At 39.1% G+C, this 24,785-nt stretch overlaps 1 protein-coding gene across 9 annotated transcripts in view; it reads right to left on the minus strand.

Moving 5' to 3' along the window:
• Window positions 1-24,785, minus strand: part of ADGRL2 (adhesion G protein-coupled receptor L2) — a 181,246-nt gene that overhangs the window by 123,472 nt on the left and 32,989 nt on the right. For all 9 annotated transcript variants that reach the window (XM_054213326.1, XM_054213318.1, XM_054213319.1 and 6 more), the window contains exon 2: window positions 6,702-6,874. In XM_054213326.1, the coding sequence (XP_054069301.1) occupies window positions 6,702-6,774 (73 nt within the window). In that variant the 5' untranslated portion in view covers window positions 6,775-6,874. The remainder of the gene's footprint in view (window positions 1-6,701; window positions 6,875-24,785) is intronic.

Below are 24,785 nucleotides of genomic sequence, written 5' to 3' on the forward strand. Positions count from 1 at the left end.
CCTTACTACATATGGATGTGTTTTATTTCCTTATCTTCTTTTCTTCTGTTTTTATACTTGGACAGTATATAATACAATGAAGTGCTGATTTAGTGCCGTATTATCCAAGTACAAAGTCATGTAACAAAGAAAAACAATAATAATCAGAGGGAACAAGTATAAATATTCTTCTAACCAACCAATGTTGATGAGTAAATATGATACTAATTAACCACTGTAAAAGGACAGTCAATTTTTAAGCATCTCTTCCATGAACGTTACTGTATAAATATATACAACTGCATAAGAACACGTTGGGAGCTCCTATACTATTAAGTGCATTTATGACGATAATATGGATGGACAACAAGCCAAGAACATCTCCCTGTGAATGGTTTTCTCTCCTTTTCCTCACATAACACAACCTGGAACACGATCACAAACATGGAAGTGGGCACATACATGAAACATACATTAGAGCTGTTTACATAAGCCCTCTTTCTGTAGTGCTTTCATCCTACATACACGTGCTTACATTAAGACATCCATACAACACGCAATAAGCATAAAATGTATTACTTTTCTGTAATGTTTACTCACAGAGGTAGACCATGAGCATCAATAGATCTGCTTGCGAGCAGAAAACCCATTATGCGTTTGTAGAACTTGGGAAAGAATATTAAATCTAAAATCATTATACTTTATGATAATTTTTATAATCTGATCATAAGGACGCTAAATGTAATAAGAAAGCCAGGGCTGAGGCATTCACTGGTATCAGATGCTTCAGGCACTTATACTTCTATTTTACACTATGACCTAAAAGTACGATATAGAGAAAGACAACGTTGTTAAAGCTATATAAAAAAACCTTCTTACTAAGACGAGCAGTATTCTTCCATTTGACACTAAACAGAAATGAAAATAATTAAATACCTTAAAAAAAATGAAACGTAATAAAAATAGATTATATATATTTCCATATTTAGTAACAGAGTACTAATGAAGCTTATTCATTTTTTGAAAGACATATATGTCCAAACTCTGCTACTGTGTTCTTGGAAGTGTACCTTATTGTAATAAACTAATCTAGAATATACCCAGCTTTATATTTAATAAAGGAAAAGCCCCGCAAGCAATGGTGTCAGTGCAGGCTAGCTGAAGGTTAAGCCAACCCCCTCTCGTTGCAGTGGCCAGCTGCATGGCTCGCCTCTCCCACCCACACCCACCGAGGTTACGGCAGCGAAAGATGGCACACTGAAGTAATAGCTGAGAGGGCTCTGAAAACCTAACATCTGCCCTTGGCACAACACACGGCGTTTCTACAGTTTTACACGTTACAGGGTTCTTTCCCTCTTCTGAATACAGAGCGCAAGAAATGCAAAATCAATCGATACAAAATTCATAAAGGAGAACGTTTTTAAGTAACTGACGAAGAAGAAAGCATATCAAAATAGTAATATTGTTATTCATCTCATAGTAATTTTGCATTTATACTTCTTCTCTTTGCTTAAACTATCAGACCCTTATGTTAACATTTCCTAGCAACTTCTCCTATACTGTTAGTACAGTATTTAAAATGGTTCTTCATGCATTCTTCTACATGGTTCTCCTACATTTTAAAATAGTGGTGGTTTTGTCTAGGTTTCAAAAATGTAATGTTATAGCATAGGATCCTGCAGACCTCACTGCTCAGGGAATATATGAAAGGATATTCACTGCCAGCATGTTAAAGAATTGCTGGCTTTTCCAGGCAGTCTGTCAGTCTTGATTACCTGGAAATGCACTTGAAAAGTTTAACAGACATTCTTTTTTAAGAAGAAGTTTGGTAACACTGTTTAGATCAATTTCCATTTTAGAAGGTATGTTAGGCCTACGCCTCCCTCAGAAAAGGAAAAAGAGATGTCCCAGGTAAGTATGCACCACAGTATCCCAGTGAAAAATGGCATGCTCTTCCAGGAAAGAAAACAAGACTCTACAGCAGTAGCTTTCTGCAGAAATCCAGTTGCTCCCTTCGCATAGATATTTTCTTCTGCATCATCTCCATTAACCAATTAAGAAAAAAGAATCCTAAAACACATTAGGTATATATGCTAAAAATGAAGGCAGTATTGGAAGGCTTACTAGAGAGACCCTCCAAAGGGCAGGCAGTAACTGGCTGGCCTTAGCGTGCTCGGTGTGCGTATGGATGCTTTGCAACCTCTGTTAAACCAAGTAGTTGCCTACTAACTGTGCGCTTCACAGAGCTCTCGCTGTGATAAATTCCCTGGTTAGAAATTAAATTACTGCTCCTATTTGCTCTTGCGTGACTCCGTAATGGGTTTCCCCCCCTTGTAGAACTTATATCCGCTAATTAACAGAAGCTGATTTCTTCTCAAGTCAGGGTACAAGATTTATTAAATTCATATCCTGGGCAAAATCCTACTAATACTTCCTAGTAGATGTGTAGGAAAACCAATGTGCTTCCACAGTTTGTTGAGTACCTGGTGTCATATGCCTTAGACACTCTAACTCTGAGTGACCTGACAGGAGCCGAAGATCTGAAGCAATATGCTAAAATATCAAATACCTTTGTAGTGGCCGCAACGCACATTATCTGTATTTAATATGTCTTTTCTTTAGTAAATGCACTAACGTTGGATATACACTTAAAACTGCTTCCAATTTAACACTCAGCTCCTTGGCTGGCATAAGTGGAATTTACAGGAATTTATATTTCTCAGTGTAATGTTAATTAAAATGTACATTCAGAGGCAAAGACAGGCTGGATTTTTTTTTTAAATAACATTAATGCCGTTTAGGAAAACTGAATTAAATAGATAATGAAAGCTTGATGCTTCTTCCTTTGGACAAACCATAGATAATACTTCATAATAAAATAAATTAAAATTATATTAAACCTTGATTAAAATAAAATGTAAGCAAAGAAAATTATTTCGGTGCTTCCCAAGCACTTGTGCCTTTCAAGCAGCAGAACAGAACTAAAAGGCGCCTAAATCTACTCGAAACTGTGGACTTCATAAGCAAGATAAAGCTTAAAATATCAAACCCTGTACAGGCCAAAAAACTTAATCAGACTGTTTAGCTCTGACATCTTTTTTTCATATGCATATTAGTGTATCTGCCTTAACTTGCTTGAAGAGAAACCAATAATACGTATAATAAGCTTTTTACTCTGCTTTGCTATGGAAACAAGACGTGTGATCTCACTCTGACTTTCTGCATTTTCTCAGATAATTTTTAACTTGTTGGATGATTTCACCTAATTAGGAAGGGAAAGAAAAAAAAAAAAAAGAAAAAAAGATAGAGGTGGTGTCAAAAGTGATTCCTTTCCTACAGTTTGTAGGAACCAGGTAAGTAAAGAAGAGGGACTCAATGGCATGGGGCCAACAGGAGCACGAACCCACTCCTTCGGCAAGAGCGGAGAGCCAGGACGGCGTGGGACTGGGCAGGACCCCGGTGCAGCCGCAGCGGAAGCTCCCATCTCCCCGGGGCGATCAGCCGCGGGAGGAGGCCAGGCTTCACGGGGATACCCGCGTAACTTCGATTCTAACTGCTTTCCGAGGTACTTCTTTCAGTACGTCTTTTGTAATAAAATTGTAGTTCTAAAGACATACCTCCAGAAGAACATGCTAGAAAAAGGGACAGAAAAATACCTTCCGAAATGACATTAATATTCAAGCTCATGACTTCAGCTTTTCCTGCCTCTCATCTTTTTCTTACTTAGGGCTGCAATGCTTTGCTGTTGATGGTAATAACAATGTTTTTTCAAGCCTCTACACAACAATATTGACCTGTTGTTGATCAATGTACCAGCAGTGTATAATAACTCGGTGCGTTTTTCCCTCCAGCTGCCGGCACTCACCCGTTCCAGGTTCATTTGACCTGAAGGAACAGACTGCTTCAAAAAGCAACCGCACCTGGGCTGCGCTAGGCAGGAAAAACAAAGCAATACCAAGACCTTCTTAACTGAAGATATGAGTCCTATTTGGATAGGCGACGCTAAAATAAAATTGCAGCCTTTGTATAACTGTGCCTACTTGCTAATTCCCTGGTGAGTTAAAGTAAAGGCGCTGTGAGGGTAATGAAGTCTTCATCTTGATTGGAAAATGTTTCATTATATGAACAAATGAGTCACTTGTCCACACCCAGGATCGTTTTTCCTCTCTCTCTCTCTAACTGTACAAAAACATTAAAATATAACAGCAGGGAATTTTGCCAGGTTTCATCTCCCCCACCAACCGCAACAACCTGCATATACACATAAGATTTCTATAAAAAACCCTAAGTTCCAAGCGAGAGAATTAAAGATTTTCTTATTTCTAGCAAAAGTTAGATGCTCTTATTTTAACCTTTGTTCATGTTCATACTTCCAGGCATGAAGTGCTACTAAAGCACGTTACACTTGGCATCTCTTATTACTGAAGCAGAAGGCAATGTAATCTTGTGAGAAAGTGTAATAATGCGGTATTCATTTTGCTTCTGTGGCTGGAAGCCAACTCTATATTAATATTCATTTCCAGTATACAGAGCCACAATATTTCATTTATTTTAAGAATTTACAATTAATTTGGTATGATTCTGTTATCTGCTCCCAATTTCCTTCCCTGTTTCTTTTAGCTGAAAAAGCAGCTCTTGTATAGACTTTAAAAAAGTAAATTCACAACTGAAGCATCAAAAGATTGCTACTGGCTACTAACAGGAAGAAAAACAGGGACAGAACGAAATGAACTTGAAATATTACAGATGACAATGAAAATTAGCTTTCTGCAAATGGCAAAAATTCAATCTGCAGAAGTTCTCAGTTGACTTTTTCCTTTCCAAACTCAACAGATAAAACACTCATTGCAGCATGCTGCCTAGTACTGTAACCAAACCAGAGAAGAGCTGTTTGTCTGCTTTTCCTTTCTATTTTCAAATGTTTTCAACCACCACATAGCATTAAGCTGCAAGTATGTGAATCTTTGTAAAATGTACTAGATACAGGGATTCAAAACAATTACAATAACAAATAAAATCCTTAGTATTTTAAAGCTTCGGAAAAAACGTAAATAGATGCCTCTACTTCCTACACCCTTGGTTTCAACTAGTGCAACCACTTTTGCAATGTAAGTGCGTTTATAATTAACACAAGTTATTACCTAACCAGCCAGTCGTAAGATTTGCAATTCCATTCTCCTAACATGCATTTACCTTCCTTACCTGTGAAAGAGGCTGAAATTAGTTTACCTTCCAGCTGTTGGCACTTACTTTCCTATAAAAGTGAGGTTCTACCCACGTCCACAGACTCAACAGACACCAAGAGAGCAGTCCATACAGCAGCCACCAAATCAGAAACCCCATCAATGATGATCTGCAGAGTCCCATGGGAAATGCCAGTTTTCTAATATATCCCGGCAATATTTAAGGAAGAGGGGAGCGAGGGGGAAACTGACCGTGAAAGCTACTTAAGTGAAATGAGACTTCCCCATGTTCAGAAACCTTCATGAAGACTCCTAGTATGTACTCCCTGATAGATGTGTGTGTTCACACATACGTATGAACAACCTATTTTAGCAAAGCTTGTCTGTCAGTACAACACAAGATCCGAGTTTTAGCCTAGAATAAATGCTTAGCAAATTACACAGTGAACATGGAAGACCGCATACAATATTGAAGTTTTTAATCTCCGGTTTTGCCATTTTTGGGGACTAGATTCTTTTGGTTTGTATAGATTTGGGAAAGAAGAGAGGGGGAGGCAGAGCAGCTTTCCTGAAGTATATCTGAAAATTTAACCTTAAAATTCAAAGAATTTTGACAGGGTAAGGTATGTATCTGCTTTAAAAGATGGTGAGATCACGCCACAGATGCGCCAAAGAAGCCTTATATATTATATATCGATTACTGAATGATGTAGGAAGGCGTGGAGGTGCTAGTTTATTGCTAAACCAGTATTTTCACCAGCAATCTAGTCAATCAAAATTCTTACCCCCAGAAATTTCATAAACAATGTTTTCCTGATCATTCATGTTTCGCTGTTACTATGAGAACAAAATAACTGGATAAAATAGAGATTATCAAGAAAAACAAATAAAGAATAGAGGATACAAATTTTTTTAAAAGGTTTTTCCTTCCTCCTATGTTTAATTTAAGAGCTATTTTAAACACCATATTTGATAGCAGTGAAGTATTTTTCCCTTTTTTTAAAAAAGTAAAAATATTTTTAAGTAGATGCTATTCCTGTATGCACTTTGAGGTTTATTTCCTGAAATTTAACTTGCACAGTTCTAATCTTAATGAAGTGTTTGGCATTTTATTTTCAGCCAGCCAAATTAGAAAAGTAAAACAGACTTTTCATTTGCACTGTTTAGTTATTTTCTATCACATTTAACATATCTATACGTTGCTTCTAAATGGTTGCGCAATGAGAACAGGAAAAAAGAAGAATAAACAGGAAGACCCCAAAAATAAGGCATCTATCAATCAAGGATATTAATACTGTCCCTTCAGTTGTCTGAACACTGCATTTCAGTTTCAACATAGCACACTGTATCAAGACCAAAAAATATATTTTCTTTCTTCATTAAAAAAGAGAATAATTTGAATCTTATGAATTAAACCTAGAAAATGCTACAGACACTTTTAGTTTGACATCCCAGAACTTCAAGTCATCTAACAGAAATTAACTGTACAGACCATTCACCTCATCTGCAAACTGAAGTAAAAAATAAACTAAAGCTTACCTTCAGTACACTGCAGGAAGCTGATAATGAGCAGAAACCAAAAACTTCGCATTCTGCAGCCAGAAGACACCATTATTGATCCCTGTAAGAATTTTCTTTGTATTCCTTAATGAATCCAGTTATAAAAGCCCAGCATCATCGAAACCAGTGCTCTGCATTATTCATCTTCATACCTGGAGAAGCAGAGGATTTGGAAGAAAAGGAGAAAAAAAAAAAATCCATCAATAGCTGAACACCAATAACTTGGAATACCAAATTTTACTTGACATGAAGACAGAAATTTTTAATAAAAATTGACAGTACACCTGTACGGTAGCTGGGAATTTGGCAGGTTTGTGGGATGTAATCTCTCAAGGTCAGTGATCATTAAACAGAATGCCAAATAATGATACATGTTAAAGTTGAAAGGACGAATGTTACTGATGTACTTGCACTAAGACACATGAGAAGAAAAAAAAAAAAAAAAGAGAACGTTTTTTTCTGAATATAAGAAATTGGATTTGCAGATGACTAGGCTAAGCTTTTCCCACTCCCGAAATCTGACAGACAACTTGCAATTCTCCGCCTCAAAGAATAACAATAAAAATTAAATCTAGGGCACTGCCATATTTCTTACTGATTCAAAACACGGCGTGGCTGAGAACAGCAGAGCAACACCGCTCGGCAGCCAGGCTCTGCCCGTCTCCTCCCTGCCATGGCTCCGGGGTTCCCTTCCTGATACACACAGGTCGCTCTCCTCGGATGAGAAGCCCTAAAGGCAACTTGGCCGACAAAATACTCTGGTGAGGAAGCTTATTCCTACGACTCTGCAGTTTGCTATATTTCTACCCAATAAACACCTTCAGAAAAAAGGGAATAAACATAATGGATGAGACTCTCCTGCCCTTAGCCTCTGACGAGATTTGTCTCCAACTGAGAAATACGAACCGATCTGCGCCTGTAAACGATGTACCAAAGGAAGAATTCTTAAAGCTATCATTTGCATTTGAAAAATATAATTATGGTGATAGAGTGCAGTTGCTGTGATAGAAGATTTGACAGCAGAGTGCTCCCTTTTACTAATGACTTCATTCTCTCACCAGCCAACTGAGTAACGACATACATCCTCTTCCATATCTCACTGTATGAAGCGAGATCATGCTTCAGCCCCGAATATTACAGTTTGTGAAGCTAAAGAAAAATTAGCATCCATATAAAAACAGATGATTTTTAACTAGAAAGCTGGCTCTATATATTACACATACGTGAAACAACTCTGGACGAATGACTGGACATTGTGGCAATTACACATCCAAAGAGATGAATCTGGTGCCACATCGGTTTGGTCTCTCCAAGACGAACGGAGAGGACTGCATGGATATATTCCTGAGATACCTTAAATTAACATTACTTTAAAAACTTATAACAATGATTATGTAAACACGTAAGCGGAAGGATCCAAGGGCCACTTTTACAAGTATTGGAGCGTGTGGAGGGCTTTAAAAATACATTTATCCTTTTGGCAAGAAGAACTGGAAAGAATGAAGGGCACATGATACCAGACAAAGAAATTCTATGAACTGCAGATCATTTTCAGAAGCAGAAAGTGTAACTCCTTTTATATTACTCAATGTTAATATTAATCAATGACAAGTTTGTTCCCTGAGCACACAGACAGCAACAAGACTGACACTCACTTTTTCCCCAAGGAGAGAAAGATGGGAATTAACAGAAAACATTACGGAACAATTTCTCTGGCTCTCAATGAAGGCAATGTGACTGTGGCAGAACAGGAGGTTAGTAAATAGCCAAGTACGCTTCTTTACTTGGCTCCTCTTTAAGAGGAGTGATGCCACTTCAGTGTAGGCTTCCCTCTCACACAACACAAGCATGCTTGTGATTTCTCACACAGGGAAATGAAAAAGAACTGACATCTGAGGCCGACTGATTTTATGTTTATTTATACATAAAAACAAACGCTTTTTCCAATTTCCAGCTACAGACAGGTGCTCTTCAATCCCCAGCGCTTTTATCCGCACGTATTTCAACAAAGAGCATGCAATAGCAACCGGAGTGCTTCAGTGCAGGACAGCCAGAGCGTGGCTCTCCCTGGCACAGCCCCACGTGCCTAGAGGTAAGAGATGTGCCCTCAATTTAGATGGTGATACACCAGCTGCTACAGGACAACACAGAAGCAGTTATGAGGAGACAGTCGTATCGTATCTCTACATCTTTCACACTGGGCTGCAAGTGTTTTGCAACTAAAAAAAAAAAAAAAAAAAACCACAAAGAAATCTAAAAATCCACAAAGGATGCACTGCATTCAGCAGAAATTACAATTGCAAAGGAGCTCCTGCTGAGTAAAGAAGGAAAAATTGCCACCATGATACATCCAAAAAAAACCCTGGAGATAGTTCAGCTAAAAGCTTGGGAAGAGCTTGGATTAATTTTTTACCTGTAGCACCCAAAGGAAAAATGATAAAACTATTTTATAGACACTACAGACTAATCAGCATAATTTCAGTAAGCAATCAGAATAATCCAAGAGAACAGATGAGGAACAATAATGGCTAAAAGTGAAATTAAGTCGGCCTTCTGATTGCTCCCAGTCTGTCCAGAAGATTTTGACTTCCTGAGATGCAAGTTTTATCGTTATTTCCGTAACGTATCACTGCACACCCAGATTTTAAGACATCTTCCTTCACCTTCAAGGGGATAGGGACATACCTATGCTTTATCATCCTTAAACTCATCGCTTCCTTGTGGGCTTTTTTTAATTGGTAGGAGGGAGGAGGGTAGCGTTAAAAACTAAAACAATGAAAGCACTACTTGCGGTACCCAACAACTCTCTGAGAAAAAGCTGCAAAATTTACAGCAGAGACTTTTTGTTTTTAAATACAGTAAGAGCTCCTGACCTTGTAAACTGACTTATTTTAACTATTTTAATAAAAACCCACACTTTCTGAAAGGATAATGATGTTTTGTGATACCAAAACCAGCAGAAACTATTCAACTAAGAATAAGTGCAAAATATTTTTAGGACAAATTTAAGTGCTTTGTGCAATATATTGTTCTCTCTGGATTGCTGTAGCCTACAGACATAGAATTTAACTCAGTGTGCTGCTGCAAAAAGAATTCAAAATAAACTAACCAGCCCCTAGTAGATTATGAGTAACACATGTTTTTCTAAAAAAGCAAGAAGAAATTAAGCAGTGTTTGAAAACTGATGCAATAGGGTTTGGTTTTGCTTCTTTCTTTTCTTTTGAGTAAAAATTAACAGCTTCACAGCGGATGATTTTTAACGCAACCTATATATTTGAGAAACTCTACGTGGCTCCAAGTAAAAAAACGGCGGTGCCGTTCTGAACAAACTATTCAACAAACTATTCATCAGCGTAACAAAAGCTAATCCTGAAAAAGGTACCCAGACATGAGCTGGAGCCAGAGAGCACTTTGGCTATAGACGCTGCCGGCAGCCGTGTCCTTCTGACCATCCATCTATCAGCGATACGGAGCCTGCCAGTGGCATCTCACAACAACAACAAATCCCAAACCAAACAAGTAGGACCAGGAAAAGACATATTAAGTTACTTCTTTGTAAACAGAAAAAGGAGACCACGGCGAGCGGCCGTCCTGCGCAAATAACTTATTTCCCCTCAGACCTTAATAAACCTTTTCTCTGGATCACTGACTGCTTGGGCTGCTGGGTGGGGCAGAGAGAAACCCCCCAGAGCAAAAGGTTGCTTGAGTTGCAGAGTGCAATAAAAGCTGCCCAGAAAATTTCAGTTGTAACTTAAACCCCTACCTCTGGGCCATACTGCAGTCTCTCATCGAAAAAACCCACCAAACCTCCACTGGAAACACAGCGGTTCACCTTGTTAAGCTTCTTCGCATATGTGCTGTTAAAGAAGACTAGATCAGTAACAGAAACGTTAATGTTCAAACCTGTACACTGCAACGGTATTGGGCACCTCTCAATACTGTATTCATAAGCTGTGCTCCATGTCTCAAGTATCTTAGTGCCCCTGCCTTGCTTCCTTGTTCTTCTGTACTTCTGAAACCTCTTACAGACGAACAGGACCGCTGCAGAACACGTGCCACTGTTGGCCATCCCTCTCCCCGCAACATTGCTCAAGAGCACCCCAGAGATAAGAGAAAGCTGCTCCAAGCATGCTCCTTGAAACACTTTCATCTTTGAAGAGAAAGACCTCTAAAGGACTGCCGCGTCCCGACTCTACTCTGTTTAACCTTCCCAAGGTTTTATTTTCAAAAGCCAAAAAAGGATCTTTTAAGAGCTTCCGGACCACTGACACAGCATGCTTAAGAGCTGCCTTTTCCCTCCTGTTCCATCCAGCTTCTCAGGCAATTAAGACAGAGGGGAATGGAGAGATCTTTCCAGCTAAGCAAGGATATTTTTCTTTAGCTAGAAGTCTTTCAGACTAACACTGACGTACTTTACAATATAGTGCCTAATTTTCCAAATCGTCTTGGACACACCGTGAAGCACTTGCAACCTCAGCCAAGCTTTAATATCTCTCTTACAGAAATAAGAATTACGGTAGCTTTACAGGAGATGAGGCACTGAGGTAAGGAACACCAGCCATAGCTGCACTGCTCTTACTGCCAAGGAACTACCAGAACCCAGGCAATCCTTCTTATAAAACCTGTATGACCTACCTTGCCACACATGCAGCACCCTCACCGCCCTTCATAACCCAGTTTATGAAACTCAGTAATTCTGAAATGTATCTGAGACACTCTGCAGAGGAAAGGAGGGGGAAGAGAAGGCAAGGGTAAGGAGATATATATTCATACAATATAATAGACTACTTAGTCTCCTGAGAAATCATGTGTCAACGTGCCTTCCCATCATGAGGCTTTCCCAATTTAAAAAAAATAGAAAAGTTAAACTTCCTATAATCTGTAACATTAGAATTTAATTAGTGCAGTGTGATTAGTAAAACTGTCTAAGCCACCTTAGTAAAATACTAGAATGAGACTAATACTGTTTATGATCCAAGGGCTACGGTTCTATACCTATCTGCAAACACCCAGCTCTAGTTTTCAACGTTGAACATATCTTCAGGAGCACTCAATATGAGTTATTCCTAAGTCTTCAATATGGTTATTCAAAAATTGACTTACATTAATAACTTTGCATTAGTGCTACAGTACCAGATCGTAGAAAATCTTCGAAGTTACAAGATCTTGCAACAGAACCTGAAGCAATACCCTGTGCTGGTTTAGTTAGCGTCCTTCTACTACCTATGACAAACAATCAATGCCTGATCTGTTCCAATTAAACAAGGTGCATATTGCAAGAAGAAAGGAAAGGCTAACTCTGCTCTCTCTACAATTGGTTAACAAAGACTTATTTTCCATTAAAAGCAATTCAATGCTTAAAATGTATTGGAGAGTCTTACCTTCAATTCTGTATTCAACAGTCCCTATTAATCGTCACCTTGAACACCGGATTTCTAACCTAAAACATCTCTTTCCAAGTTGCATGGAAGGAATGCGGTATCAGGGAAGGGAATAATGCAGTAAGAACAAGACTTGACCAAGGTCATTCAATCTTGCAACAAAAAAAAATTACTTCAATGCATTCAGCTGCGTTGTGCTCTGAGGTGACATACCCATGCCCGAGAAGCGCCTGAAACAGCGTGCCATGACCATGCATCCCTAACTCAAGAATGACCACAGAAATGCCCACCCCACCCCAGCCTGGGCTCCCAGCTCATCAGTGAAGCAGATAATTCAAAATAGCCCATCTACCTATGCAAGACATGCCACTAAACAGTGCACTGACACTGTTTTAACAGTACAACATCACAATTTAGTCCATCAGTCCGCAGCAGCTCAGTGGTCTACCGCAATCGTTCACAGAGAAAATAAACAGGATTTGAGAGGAAAAAGACGAACATTTTTCTTTCTCATCAGCACCCCAGTTCGGCTCGGCCTCACTCTTGTGTTTTACAGAGGCGTTACACGGTGCTCCGCTCCTGACAAGCCAGCTTTGCCCCTTCTTGTTAACACAGGATAAAGCCTGGACACTCTAGGGAGTTTTCATTCAATAAGGCAGCAAAGTAAACCTTTGCTAGCACTAATAAGAATGGCTTTTTTTGGCTCCAGGCACTCTCCTTTTGCCAAGTCTGAATTTCTTTTTGCCTTTGCTAAATGCTCTGTAATCAAGGGGGGCGTCACTCAATCCTCATTGCAAATTCCCTGTATTTCACCTGAACGGACATCGTGCCGCTACATCAGACCACCTCCACTCCAACACTGCAGGTAAAACCTTCTTAACGCTTCTGCCCTCGGTGTCACTACAGCTTCCCAGGGTCTGGAAGAGAAATCCCCAGCATCCAAAGAAAGGGGGAGGGAAAGGGATGCTGTAAGTCAATTACAACCATTATCGGCTGTAATATCTTAGTGTCACGCTGAGCATGTTAAATATGCTGATCACTTTGGACACCAGAGGCACAGTCTGAGGCTGTTTGCCATTCTCTTCATTAAACTGCAAAACAAATAGCTCTCATTTTCAAACCTACGTAGGACAGATTTTATGAACATCAAAAATAAACAAGAAAATAATGAATAGCAATAAAGAACACTGAGAACCATATGACAAACTAAAAGAAGCCATCACAACAGCTGAAGAAAATTCAAAGGCTTTTCAAACTTCTCAGAGGAGAGAAATCCTCAAAATAATCTATTTATATTAGAAGATATCGTTCCTTTCCCTCGAATAAAAAATAAATAAAAAAAATCACTAGACTAACATCAACCAAAGACACTGCAGTCTTGTAAGACAGTAAACTGTTTGTTGACAGCCTTGACAAGGCTTTGCCAAGGCCCATATTTCTCAAAGCTGTTATGCCACTTAGCTGATCTCTTTTTTTTCCTGCCATCCAGTGTTTTTCACAGCCGAGAACTTGTTTGAAGTGGAAGTAGACTGAAAGAAAAAAAAAAAAAAAAAAAAAAAAAAAAAAAAACCAAACAGAACCGAGTCCCGGGACTGTGGTCAGACGTGCCCGTACCTGCGCGGCGAGGTGGTGCTTCTCTACTGACTGCGGGGCTCCCACCGCCCCCGAGCTGCTCCCTGCCCGCCCAGCACTGGGCTGCAGCCGGGAAACAGGTTCAGATAAGCCCTTCACAGCTGACACGCTGAAGAAAGACCACCTCATCAGACCAGCGCAGAGCCACCAGCAAAACACCCACCAGCTACCACTTTCCAAAATAAAATCAAATTACAGGCAAGAGCAGACAAGAACACATTTTCACCCGTGCTGTAACTGGGTTAACAGGGGCTGTGGAGACCCAAAACTCTGGAACAGCAACCAGACCATGGCCGGGGACGGCTGGGCTGCAGCCTCAGCGTCCTGTGTTCATGCGCAAACCTCAGTTTGGTAGGACCAAGCCCCTGGAAACTGCTGCACCGAAGACTTTTTTTTCCAGGTATGTGCCAAGGAATCTTACCAAACAGATTCATGAAGGTACTGTGATAGCATCCATTTTAAAGCATCCCGTTTTCTATCAGCTGTATTTAAAAATCAGTGTATGTGGTCCGTATTCAATATAAATGATCCTGTTCAAGCTTCAAGAACAAGCTTGTGTGGGCAGCAAAGTCACTTTTGATTATTCTTAAAAATTCTATCAAAACCCTTTGTCGTTACCAGAAAAATACCAAGTCTTTAAAAAGTAACTGAAAAATATTTATCATTTTTAAAAAATCAGAAGCAGGAGGTACATACATATACAAACAATGCACTGGCGGTAATTTGTGGCATATCTTTTGCTTGGAGAGGAATACAGTTCTAATGCTAACATCTGTGAGACCACAGCCTAATCATTGTGCAGTGAAATATGAAACAAAATCAATGGTGGCACGTAAGATGTAATCTCTGCTGTGTTTGGCTCACTGCACTGAATCCTTGACTCATAAATCATTGTTACTAGCCATTCAGTGAATCAATATTCAGATTCCCTCTTGGTCTATACATATGACCACTAAATGAAATAATAATGACCAAAATCTGTCATATATTAGGTTATCAATATTACCAGAAGGGATTTCTTGGGAGCAATGAGGTAATCTAGGATAAAATATATCAGATGAGCATGCAAAGAAATGTGAAAAACCTGTGACTAAATATAGAGACAGCAGAAGAAAGGTATTTTTAAATACCCCTCCTTCCATCATAGGTATTAAAATTTACCATAGCATCACAATAATGCATTTTATGAAGGACCGTTTCAATGATGCCTGCTTTTAATTATGTTTTATGCTGTACTTGAGCATTTTTCTTCTTCTTCTTTCAAATAAGCCCTTCTCAAGTTATTACTAGTTTTGTTTCTTTTCTCTAAAGCACAATTAATATTACAGTAATCAGAATAGTATTTTCTCACCAGCAACGTGATAGTCAGGAGCTTCAGGACACCACATTTTAGTTCCACTAAAAACCAACAACAACAAACAAACATCTAAGAGTAATTCCATAAAGCTCTGTTTTCCAAACCATTCACAAACCATCTACGCATTAAAAGGTGGTGGATCACCTCTTGCAGAAAAACCTGAGAAGTGCTGTGTGCTACCATCCCATACTCAGCCATGAGCCACATCAAAAATTGTCATTTTGACAACAGAAGAAGGGAAGAAATGATGAAGACCTCAAATACGTCACCTTTGAAAGAATAACCCACCAGGAATGGTCTTTAACTACTTTCTAAGCACAGAAGAGATTCTCCAGGCAAGTATGACTTACAGATAGAAACTCCAGTGAATTTACATAGCCCTTTGGAGGACTTCGGCATGTATATTAAGTACCAAAAAAGAAGCACACTTTGACAGAAGCCACGACTTTCAGGTTCACCAGTCTTACATACCAGTAGCACTTAGAAGTAGAAGGGTGAAAATTCAAAAACTATGAAATAAAAGTCAACAAACTCCCTGTCTTTCTTCCCTCGTAATTGGCTTTTCTCATACATACATTCATGGTGAAAACAAGAACTCAAGGGTGAGAAGCCCTGTATGACAGTATTGCACAGACAGCACTAACTCTTCCTTGCACCTACGCACAAATATATGACGGAATTACGTAACTTTTGCTTGCACATCGTCAAGAATTGTGAAACACACGCAATAAATATGGCAAATAGATCTTCAGTATCATTCAGAAAGGGCCTGATTCTGCAATTAAACAAAGAATTCACTTCTGTTACTGGATGACGGGCTCTGTAAAGACGCTCAAGTTGCCTAGGCATCTAGCGGTGCAACTGGAGTTAAGAGTCTTTCCTTGTACAATTTAATAAGCAATGAAGACTCAGGTGACTATTCTTAACAGTGCAAGGCAGCTGAATGACAACCGGTCAGTCACTGGAGCTCTACCATTCCTTTAATTGGGTAAACTGTGGGCTTTCTTATTTATTCAAACTACAATGGAGAAATAGAAAACTATTTCAGTTCATTTTTTATTCCTTTTGAAGAAAGGCTAAGTTGGAAAACGATAATGATTACATTTGGAGAAGTTATGAGCAAAAAGCGCTCTAAATCATAATTCAACAGAAAGGCTCTTTCTACTTGCACGTACCACCCTAGCATCCTACATGGTACTCAAAAGAATGAACTCTTTTCATTGGAGTGACTGGAAACAGTATAATTCCCATACTTTTTAATTTTTTTTAAATCATCCCTGCAGCACAGATGAAATTTAAGATACATTTTTAACACATTTCTTAGCAGCAACATGACCTCTGATGTGCTGTGGTTTCATCAAGCAGACCAAGAACTCTGTGTCACACATTTACAATTTCTTTTAAATAATAGGTCTTGGTAGCTCAACGTGACAATGACACTGCTACTTTGGAAAATATCGTATTTTTCTTTAATTAAGTTACGATATGATTTTAAATTATAATTTATTTACCCTTTAACAATTACAAATACTTAACGACCTTTATTTTGTATTCTTTTACTAGAAACTAAAGAGATTTTTTTCTAATAAAAACCCTGCTCTTCACATGTTCTGCTGCAGTTCATGAACTGTACGTGCAACTAAAAAGAAAAAAATAAGTCTACATTTGTCTATCAACAATATTTATAAGTGAATAGAGTGGAAAGATTACAAAATTTTAATAAGAACATTATATTACAGTAGCAATAATCTAGGTGTTTTACTGGGAAGTGAAGTGGATTACCGTAAATGAAATTTTAAATGTCCTTTCCATTTTATAGATAACACAAAATGACTCTTTTCATGTCTCCAGCGATAAGGATACATGTGCCACACATTTAAATAGTGCCTTCACCCTATCCAACCCTGCTCATGAATTAATAATTCAGTGACATTAATACAAGAAGATAAATGATAAAGAGGTTACAGCACAAGGGCCAACGGTACACATATACTTCTTTTAGAACAGCTAATACCTCTCTGCCAATTACAGTTAGAACTTTTTTAACAGTTTTCAATGGCATTTTTACAATCTAAATAGCAGCTTATGCACACACAATTTCACACAACTCAAGCTTAATAAATCTCCTGCTGCTACCAAACAATCATTCTAGGGGATTAAAGTGCAACATCTGCTAACATTAATAAGCATTTTACATAGCAATATGTATAAAAGCAGTTGCTATCAGTCTTCCGAAAAAGCTTCTAGACTGGTATGGCATAAATTATACCTTTATCGTTCAACTGGTAACTTTAGCTTACGGCAACAATAAGGCAGCTATATTGCTATATAGCAGCAAAAAGCAACAAAATTATATACTGACTGCGATTATCATTTGCAGTGGAACAATTTTCAAAATACTTGAAAAATAAACAAAAAATGTGTGCGTGCAAAGGATTTCAGGTAAGAACCTAGTAAAGTCCCACAATTTCAATACTTACAAGAAACCAAAGCTACCAATCTCTTTGCAAGAGACAATTTCTCTCCTAATACCAGCTACAGCTCTTTAATCCATCTTGGGCTTTTTTATTTTTTATTTGTATGCCTACCAAAGCAGAACGCACCGTGAAAGAATGCGTGCCTTTCCACGGCATAAAATAAATATCAAGGGTTTTATTTAATTAGGAATTCCAGCATACATTTTGAGGTAGAACCTGGCAAATGAGCGTGCTTTGGAGTCGAGAGACGTGTAACATCAGGCTGGAGCCAAGAACACAGTTGGCAAACACGGCACAAACTTCCAGGCGCAGCCCTGCCAAGGCGACTCAAGCCCAGCAGTTCAGCGGCGGACAGCCCAGTGCCAGAGCCTGCCAATCACCCCTGCTCTGCAGTGAATACACCCCAAAAAGTCACGTTCTCGCCCCTGTTACCATTTTATTCTAAAGCTATTTTCGATATATATTTAAAAACACGGAGAGGTCAAGTTTTGTTAGGCTCTTACTTCACAAACCCTACAATTTTAGTATTTTTGAGAAACTGAAAAAAAAAATAAAAATCAACAGTCAACTTTGCAATCGTAGCTATTATAACAGTTATAATACCTTTGTACAGCGCTCCAAGATAATTTTGTTGTGTGGACACACGTGGGCCAGGATCTGCAAGCTCATTTCTCTCTTTTATTCAAAAATAAATTTGTATCAAAAATATCCAGAGAGATGACAGAACAGCAAACTGGATCAAATAACTATGTAGAAAATATTTAATCTAATCTTTTTTTTTTAATTAGCAATTAATTTTTCCATTATGAATTGCTTAAACATGATTGTTTTAACATTATTTTTAAAGTCAAAACATTGCTCTAAAAATTACTATTATCATATTCTCCTGACATTGCCTACATTCTTATTTGACACGTTATAAGCGAGATGAAGAAAATCAAAGCAATAAAATAATAAAAGATTCCAGCAATGCCAGGGCTTGACAACTAACACTCAGGACCTTTTGATGCTATCAGGCTTTAAAGTGCCCGGAACTAAGGCTGAAGGCAGGCTTAGCCGAGAAAAAACAGTCATTTAAGGACAGAAGGAAAAGCCTGAAACAAAAGGCAAGTGCGTTCAGCACCTACTTTTTCCTCAGACTGATGGTTTCTTCAGGCTGAAGTCTGCACCTGCAATTCCCATACATATTTCAAAGATCAGAATCACCGTCGCCGGAGGAAGCACATGGGGATTAAGAACCCAGATGCCTCAGCGCCACAAACAGTCTTTCTTAAATACAGCTTCAAATTTTAGGTTACCATTTTCAAATAACATTTTTTTTGAGGTTACCGTGCGCTGCCTGTAAAAACACAGCTTGATATTAAAGTGAGAAAAGTCTTACTTTTTTTTTCTTTCAGGGTAGAAAAGCATGGTATTGGCACACGACTTTGTTTTCAGGCTATTCCTCCACCCGCACTCCAGTTCTCACATCAGACACATCCCCTGCCATGTGCCGGCCTTACATGTTCTTGAAGATTTACTGCTGCTGTAGGAGTCTCATGGCTATTTCAAATCCAGGTCACAACTTTCCACAGTCACTCAGATTAACATTTGCAATTTAATCTATTTTAACACAAGAACCCAACAGCGCTGAGACGAAAACGAGGTGACTTTTTTTTTTTGCTCAGAGATGACTGAGTATTAAATATGAAATTTAACAGGTTTTAATCATAACGGTTTGTAAACAGCGTAATATATATGTCTGCCCTAATTTGGTAAGACGGAATTCTCACATAATGCTCATCAAACTGAGCACAAAAAACCTGTTCTGGCATTTCACTAAATTAAAATCTTCAGTCCCCACAGCAAGAATGCACAAATTTAGATTTTATTAATACCTTAAATCAAACTCACTTTTATGAAAGGCAATTTTCAAGTCATGTTCTCTTGTGATAGTGAAGAACAGAACGGGGTCTTGAGCATATTTTTACAGACACTTTGATGATAGTCTCACCTTTTGGTCTGATTGCTATTTTTAACAAAAATACCATTTTCTTTGAAATCCAGCAAACTCCCGTTTTCATGAATATAGTTTTAAGCCTTCGGTGACAGAGCAGCTGACAGCTCAACAGACAGAAGGCAAATTTAAGAGAAGTTGTCCCTGTTTAGAAAATGCATGCCGTTTTACCAGCTTCTCATTCAGCAATCTGAAAAACTCCAAATTTAATCTAGATCACTGCATTTCCCAGCTTGCCCAAAGACGTTTTATTGTGCAAAACCTTCACACTCACAAAACCATGCAAGTGATACACACGCTCAATAAGCTACCTTGATTTAACTACTGCTCTGTGTACTTTAATGTTTTAAATTTTCAACATTAAGTAACACTACCAAGCCGTCTGCATTGCAGGCACTGCTGCAATAGATTACAAATCAGATGCACAATGAAATCAGCAGCAGCAGGTAGACTCCCCCGTACTGACAGTTACTCACCAGAAATCAGGGAGAGTCACACTGTGGGGCCAGAAAAAAAAAAGGGGGGGGGGGAAGAGGCGAAAAAAGGCCAAAAAAAAAAAAAAAAAATCAGGGGGAGAGGGCGGATCTGGAAGATGGCACCCCCCCAGCTAGTTTCAAGTGCAGTGGAAGTGGGAAAGCCCTTGGGTAGGGCATAGAAGGGGAGCAAGCAGATGGAAAAGGGGAGGCCTAAGGAGGGCTGCAGCAGGGGGACAGGCTCGCCCTGCCCTGCCACTGCTGCCTGCGGCCGGGAGCCTCTGCAAAGTAGAGAGGCATTTGAAGTCGCAGAGGAAAATGAAGGAATGCAAGCCAACAGGGCACAGAAACATACAGAACAGCACAGAAAAGGGAAGGACTTGCTAGTATGAAATGCCTGTGTGCAATCTGATTTCCTTCAAGCGGAATGCCAGCATTTCGGATCGGTTGCCACACCCTCGTAACCCAACGTACAAGACTTACTTCTGTCCAGGACACAAACGCGAGCTACACTAACTGTGACTATTTGCTTTTTAATCCATGTGAAAAGCCCACCAATCCACATGAGAAGCCATGAATCTGTCTGAAGAATGAGTCAAAGCAGTAATAAATGTGGGGACAGAGAACGCTGGCAGCGAATGTTACGAGAGGAGCCAGCACACACGTGCAACGAGATGCACGTCGGCCTGTGTACCTGCATACAATCGTTTGGAAACATTTGCTGTTCTGCAAGTAATCATATTCTACAAGTGACTGATGATTTCACAGTGCCAGAATAATAATAATTTTAAAAAGCTGACCACAATTTCAACACTTCTATTGCACATTCTGGGCAACTTTTTTTTGTTTAAAAGTCATGTCCGGAAGAGGTTGTGACAGTAATAAATGTACAGTTTATTTATGGGTCACTATTGGGCTGAACTAAGATTTTATTTCTGGAAGAAGAGAAAAAGAAAGACGGGAGCATGAATAACACAGACAAAAATGGAAAGGAAAAAAAACCCCAAACCCAACCTAAAGGCCCATCTCCTCAGATACGTGAGAAGCAACAGACAGAGGCATGACAGAACACTTCACCTGACACTGCCTGGTTATCAACACACTCTCTAGAAGTTACTCAGTTTTATTTTAATACGTCTTCAGTCAAAAGGCGATTTGACGGTTTTGACCTAGAAATAGCAGTTTTATAGATCTTCTAAAAATAAAAGTATCTAACCCAAGATTAACATGGCGTACAATACAAGAGGAGCTCGCAGTAAGCACAGCATAAGGTTTCAGCAGCCAGACATTTCACCCCAATGACTTCTGGTCACCAAAATAAAAAGCAAATTCACTGTTATAGTATTATTTTAAGACATTGAAGGAAATAACACTTTTTAGCTTTTCCACAGAGTTGTTATTCACTAACTAGAACATGTACACTTGCAGTCCAGCTGGCTGAGAGGGGAACGATGGAAACCAGGGTCTTCTTGGCTGGCAGCGACCTTCATCCGCGACTCTGGACAAGCATTTCTTCTCCTCATCTGCCTCACAATTTTATCACCTGATAAACTGGACACTTGGTATTTTTGAATAAAAAAGTTCCATATTAATAAATACCCAGACATACATGCATTCAAGCAGAATTCAAGCATTCAAGAGCAGACATTCATTCACTATTGTTCAACGTTTTTTATTACTTCAGTCACTTTCAAAAATACTCATAAAAAACACGGTCCCTAGGAATAGCTTAACACAGGTAAGAATAAAAATATATTCAGCTAAATACTTTCAAATATTTAAATATACTACTAAATGTTGCATTCCTCTCTAGGAAGTCATTTATCTTGCAATGACCACTAACAGCTCTAACTTCCAAACAGCAGATACAGATTGTTTCAATATTCCAAAACCAGCAATTTCTTAAAGCCTAGACTTACGCAGAAATCCATTTCCCACTTTTCATTTTGAGTCCCGTTCAACAAGCCATAATTATGAAATATTTTCACGTTGTTATTCTCTTACAGGTACTGGGATACAACTCATTAGACTGGGGTTGAACAGGCTGCGGTGTGGGAGAAGAAGTACTGCTGCCCTTCTACTAAGGACCAGGACATCAATAATTCACACTGATTGGGAAAAGCTGTTCAACAAGACGATTAATTTTTAAGAATGTGGTGGGGATAGTAACAAACATCGCAGAACAATTTTAAATTCTACAAGAATCATCAACAAAGCTAACAAACATGAAGCCTTTGAACTAAATAAACCTACATTTCTTTTTGTTCCAGGTTAAAAAACTCCAGGAAGCACAACTCTGGAGTACAGCCAGCGAAGTGACGAGCATCGCCAGCGACCCAACCTGCGGCGTGGGGGGATTCTGCTGCTCCAAGTGTGGACTAGAGCACTTTGTGCCATACACTGTGCTGCGACGCTTCATAAGGCTTGGCAACGCAACTCAGAAGGGGGTTTTTTTGATCTTAAAGCTATTCTGTTGTAGGTTCCCCCTCCAGAAGGAAGCATCCAGTGAAACGGATGTCAGCGAGCACACCTGAGACCACAAAGATTTTTTTTTAAAAAAAAGAAAAGAGGAAAAAAAAAGAACCACCTACCAAGCCAAAATTAAAAATGCAAAACACAATTACCCTCTAAGGTGGCTCCATTTCCTACACGTTCATAAAACTGCAGAGACTCCAGACGCGCCATCACCCGAGACGCTCCCGCAAGCTTCCCGGGGTTCCTGCCGCCCTGGCCGCGGAGGGTGGTGGGAGCCTCCTGCCTCCCAGGCCCCGGCCCTTTCCGGGAAGAGGGATAAGCAAAGCTGAGTTTCCCATGGAGCACAGGATGAACCTTGCTGCTCATAAGTGCTCTTACGGTTTCCATAGCGAATGTCATTTACATGAAGGCATTATAAAGGTTCCCACATAAAAATGCATCTCTAGCATAATGACATTCTTTCAAGTTACTTTTCTTCCCACTTGCTATAGTTCTTAGGTGAAAGGAGAATATTGACAAAAACAGGACATGAGGGGGACATAAGATAACCACAGACTGAAAAACCATGAGACCACCAAGCCATTTACAACTCTTTTTTTAAAAAATTTTAACTCTTCATTGCTACTGGGCAGCCTGAGATGAACTACACAGGGTAAAACACTCTTTAATTTATAGCCTAAGGGTTCTTCCACATTTAAAAGGAAGGAGCATGTAAAGAAATACAGTATCTTTCTCAGCCCGCCTGTTCTTTGAAATGTCTTCATTAAAATGGAGATTTTGACTTTTTGACTGTGAATAACAGAAAAAGGACAAACCTGGTTTCCGAGGATCTTCATCAGCAGACAGCGCACACAACACTCCCCCCTCTCACCTCACAACCATCGCACTTCTGTATCTCTGGCAATTTTTGAGGGGGAAGGGCAGATGGGACTACCTCCAGTTCATGACGATTAGCTAAATTAGTCCTAATTACACCTTTGTTTCATTATGAAGCAACTGAAAGAATCCAGCCACGAATCTGGATGTGCAGCACAGGAGGACTCCTACTTTCCCAGACCTGGTGGCAGCCATGACACAGACCGCCACTGCCCACGGGGTGACGACAGGCACCCATCAGAGCCTGTCACCAGAGAGCTCCAAACCACAAGCTTACAGAAAAAAAGGTGCCCCCTATTTTTTTAATTTTTTTTTTTTTTTCCCTGCATGGAAACATCTCGCGCACATCAGCATTCACAGTTTTTCCACTATCACTGCAGGACAAACACAACTTGTTCGATGGTCAGATGGACCTGAGCGAATTTTAGAGCTCAATACCAGGAGCTACTTCTTTATACCATTTGTGAGCCATAATAAAATTCCACCGAGCTTATTTGCCCAGTTGGTTAAGCAGCAGCTAGTATTTCCTATACCTACAAGATCTGAGCAGTTGTTCTTTTAGGCAACTTAAATAATGGCCGTGATTAAGTGATTGAGGAGATACTGATCGTGTCCCAACTGTGCAGAAGTCGCGAAGACGGTTGTGCAAAGTGCTTAACCATAGCACGGCGACAGCAACACTTCTTCCCACCGCCCCATGTATTTTTCATACATTCTCACTGATTAGTTTTAATGAACTGTTAATGCTGCAGCTTTATTTGGTGTATCGGTTCTTATGTATCTATTTAAAATATAAACAGAAATAATTTACTGCCTATCTTCCAGCAGACCTACTATAAAATTTTCATTTATTTGACTTTTCTCCATTTAACATATATGACTCTGCTAACTTTTTATACAAAACTACACTGAATAAAAAGGATTGTTTTAAATCATTGTTTCATATATTGAGTGATCTTCTGTGAAAAATACACAATAACTAAGAAATTTATTGTTTACAGAATCTTAGCAATCAATCACATGCAAAGATGAAAGCTGGACAAAAAATTAACCTAAATACAATTAAAATAAAACAAACTTTTAAACTGGCCATTAATTACATAGGTAAGAGAAAGATGCTGATTTCACTCTAAGTCAGTGAAATATTATACTGACATATAGAAATATTATCTTAAAAAAAAAAATAATCTAAGGAACTGTAAATTCATAAGCAGGCTGGAAACAGCACTTTCTGATCGTGCCACTGCCCAAACACTGCTCTAAGTGTCCCTATAATCAGAAATAATATCATTAGAAGTGAAGACGTAGTACAGATAAGTGAACTCTGTACAGGTGACAGCAGTATAAGGAAGAATTCCATTCACAGGTATATACTTCACAGGTTATACTGGTTTTA

The sequence above is a fragment of the Rissa tridactyla genome, chromosome 8, assembly GCF_028500815.1.
Source record: "Rissa tridactyla isolate bRisTri1 chromosome 8, bRisTri1.patW.cur.20221130, whole genome shotgun sequence".
Classification (NCBI taxonomy): domain Eukaryota; kingdom Metazoa; phylum Chordata; class Aves; order Charadriiformes; family Laridae; genus Rissa; species Rissa tridactyla.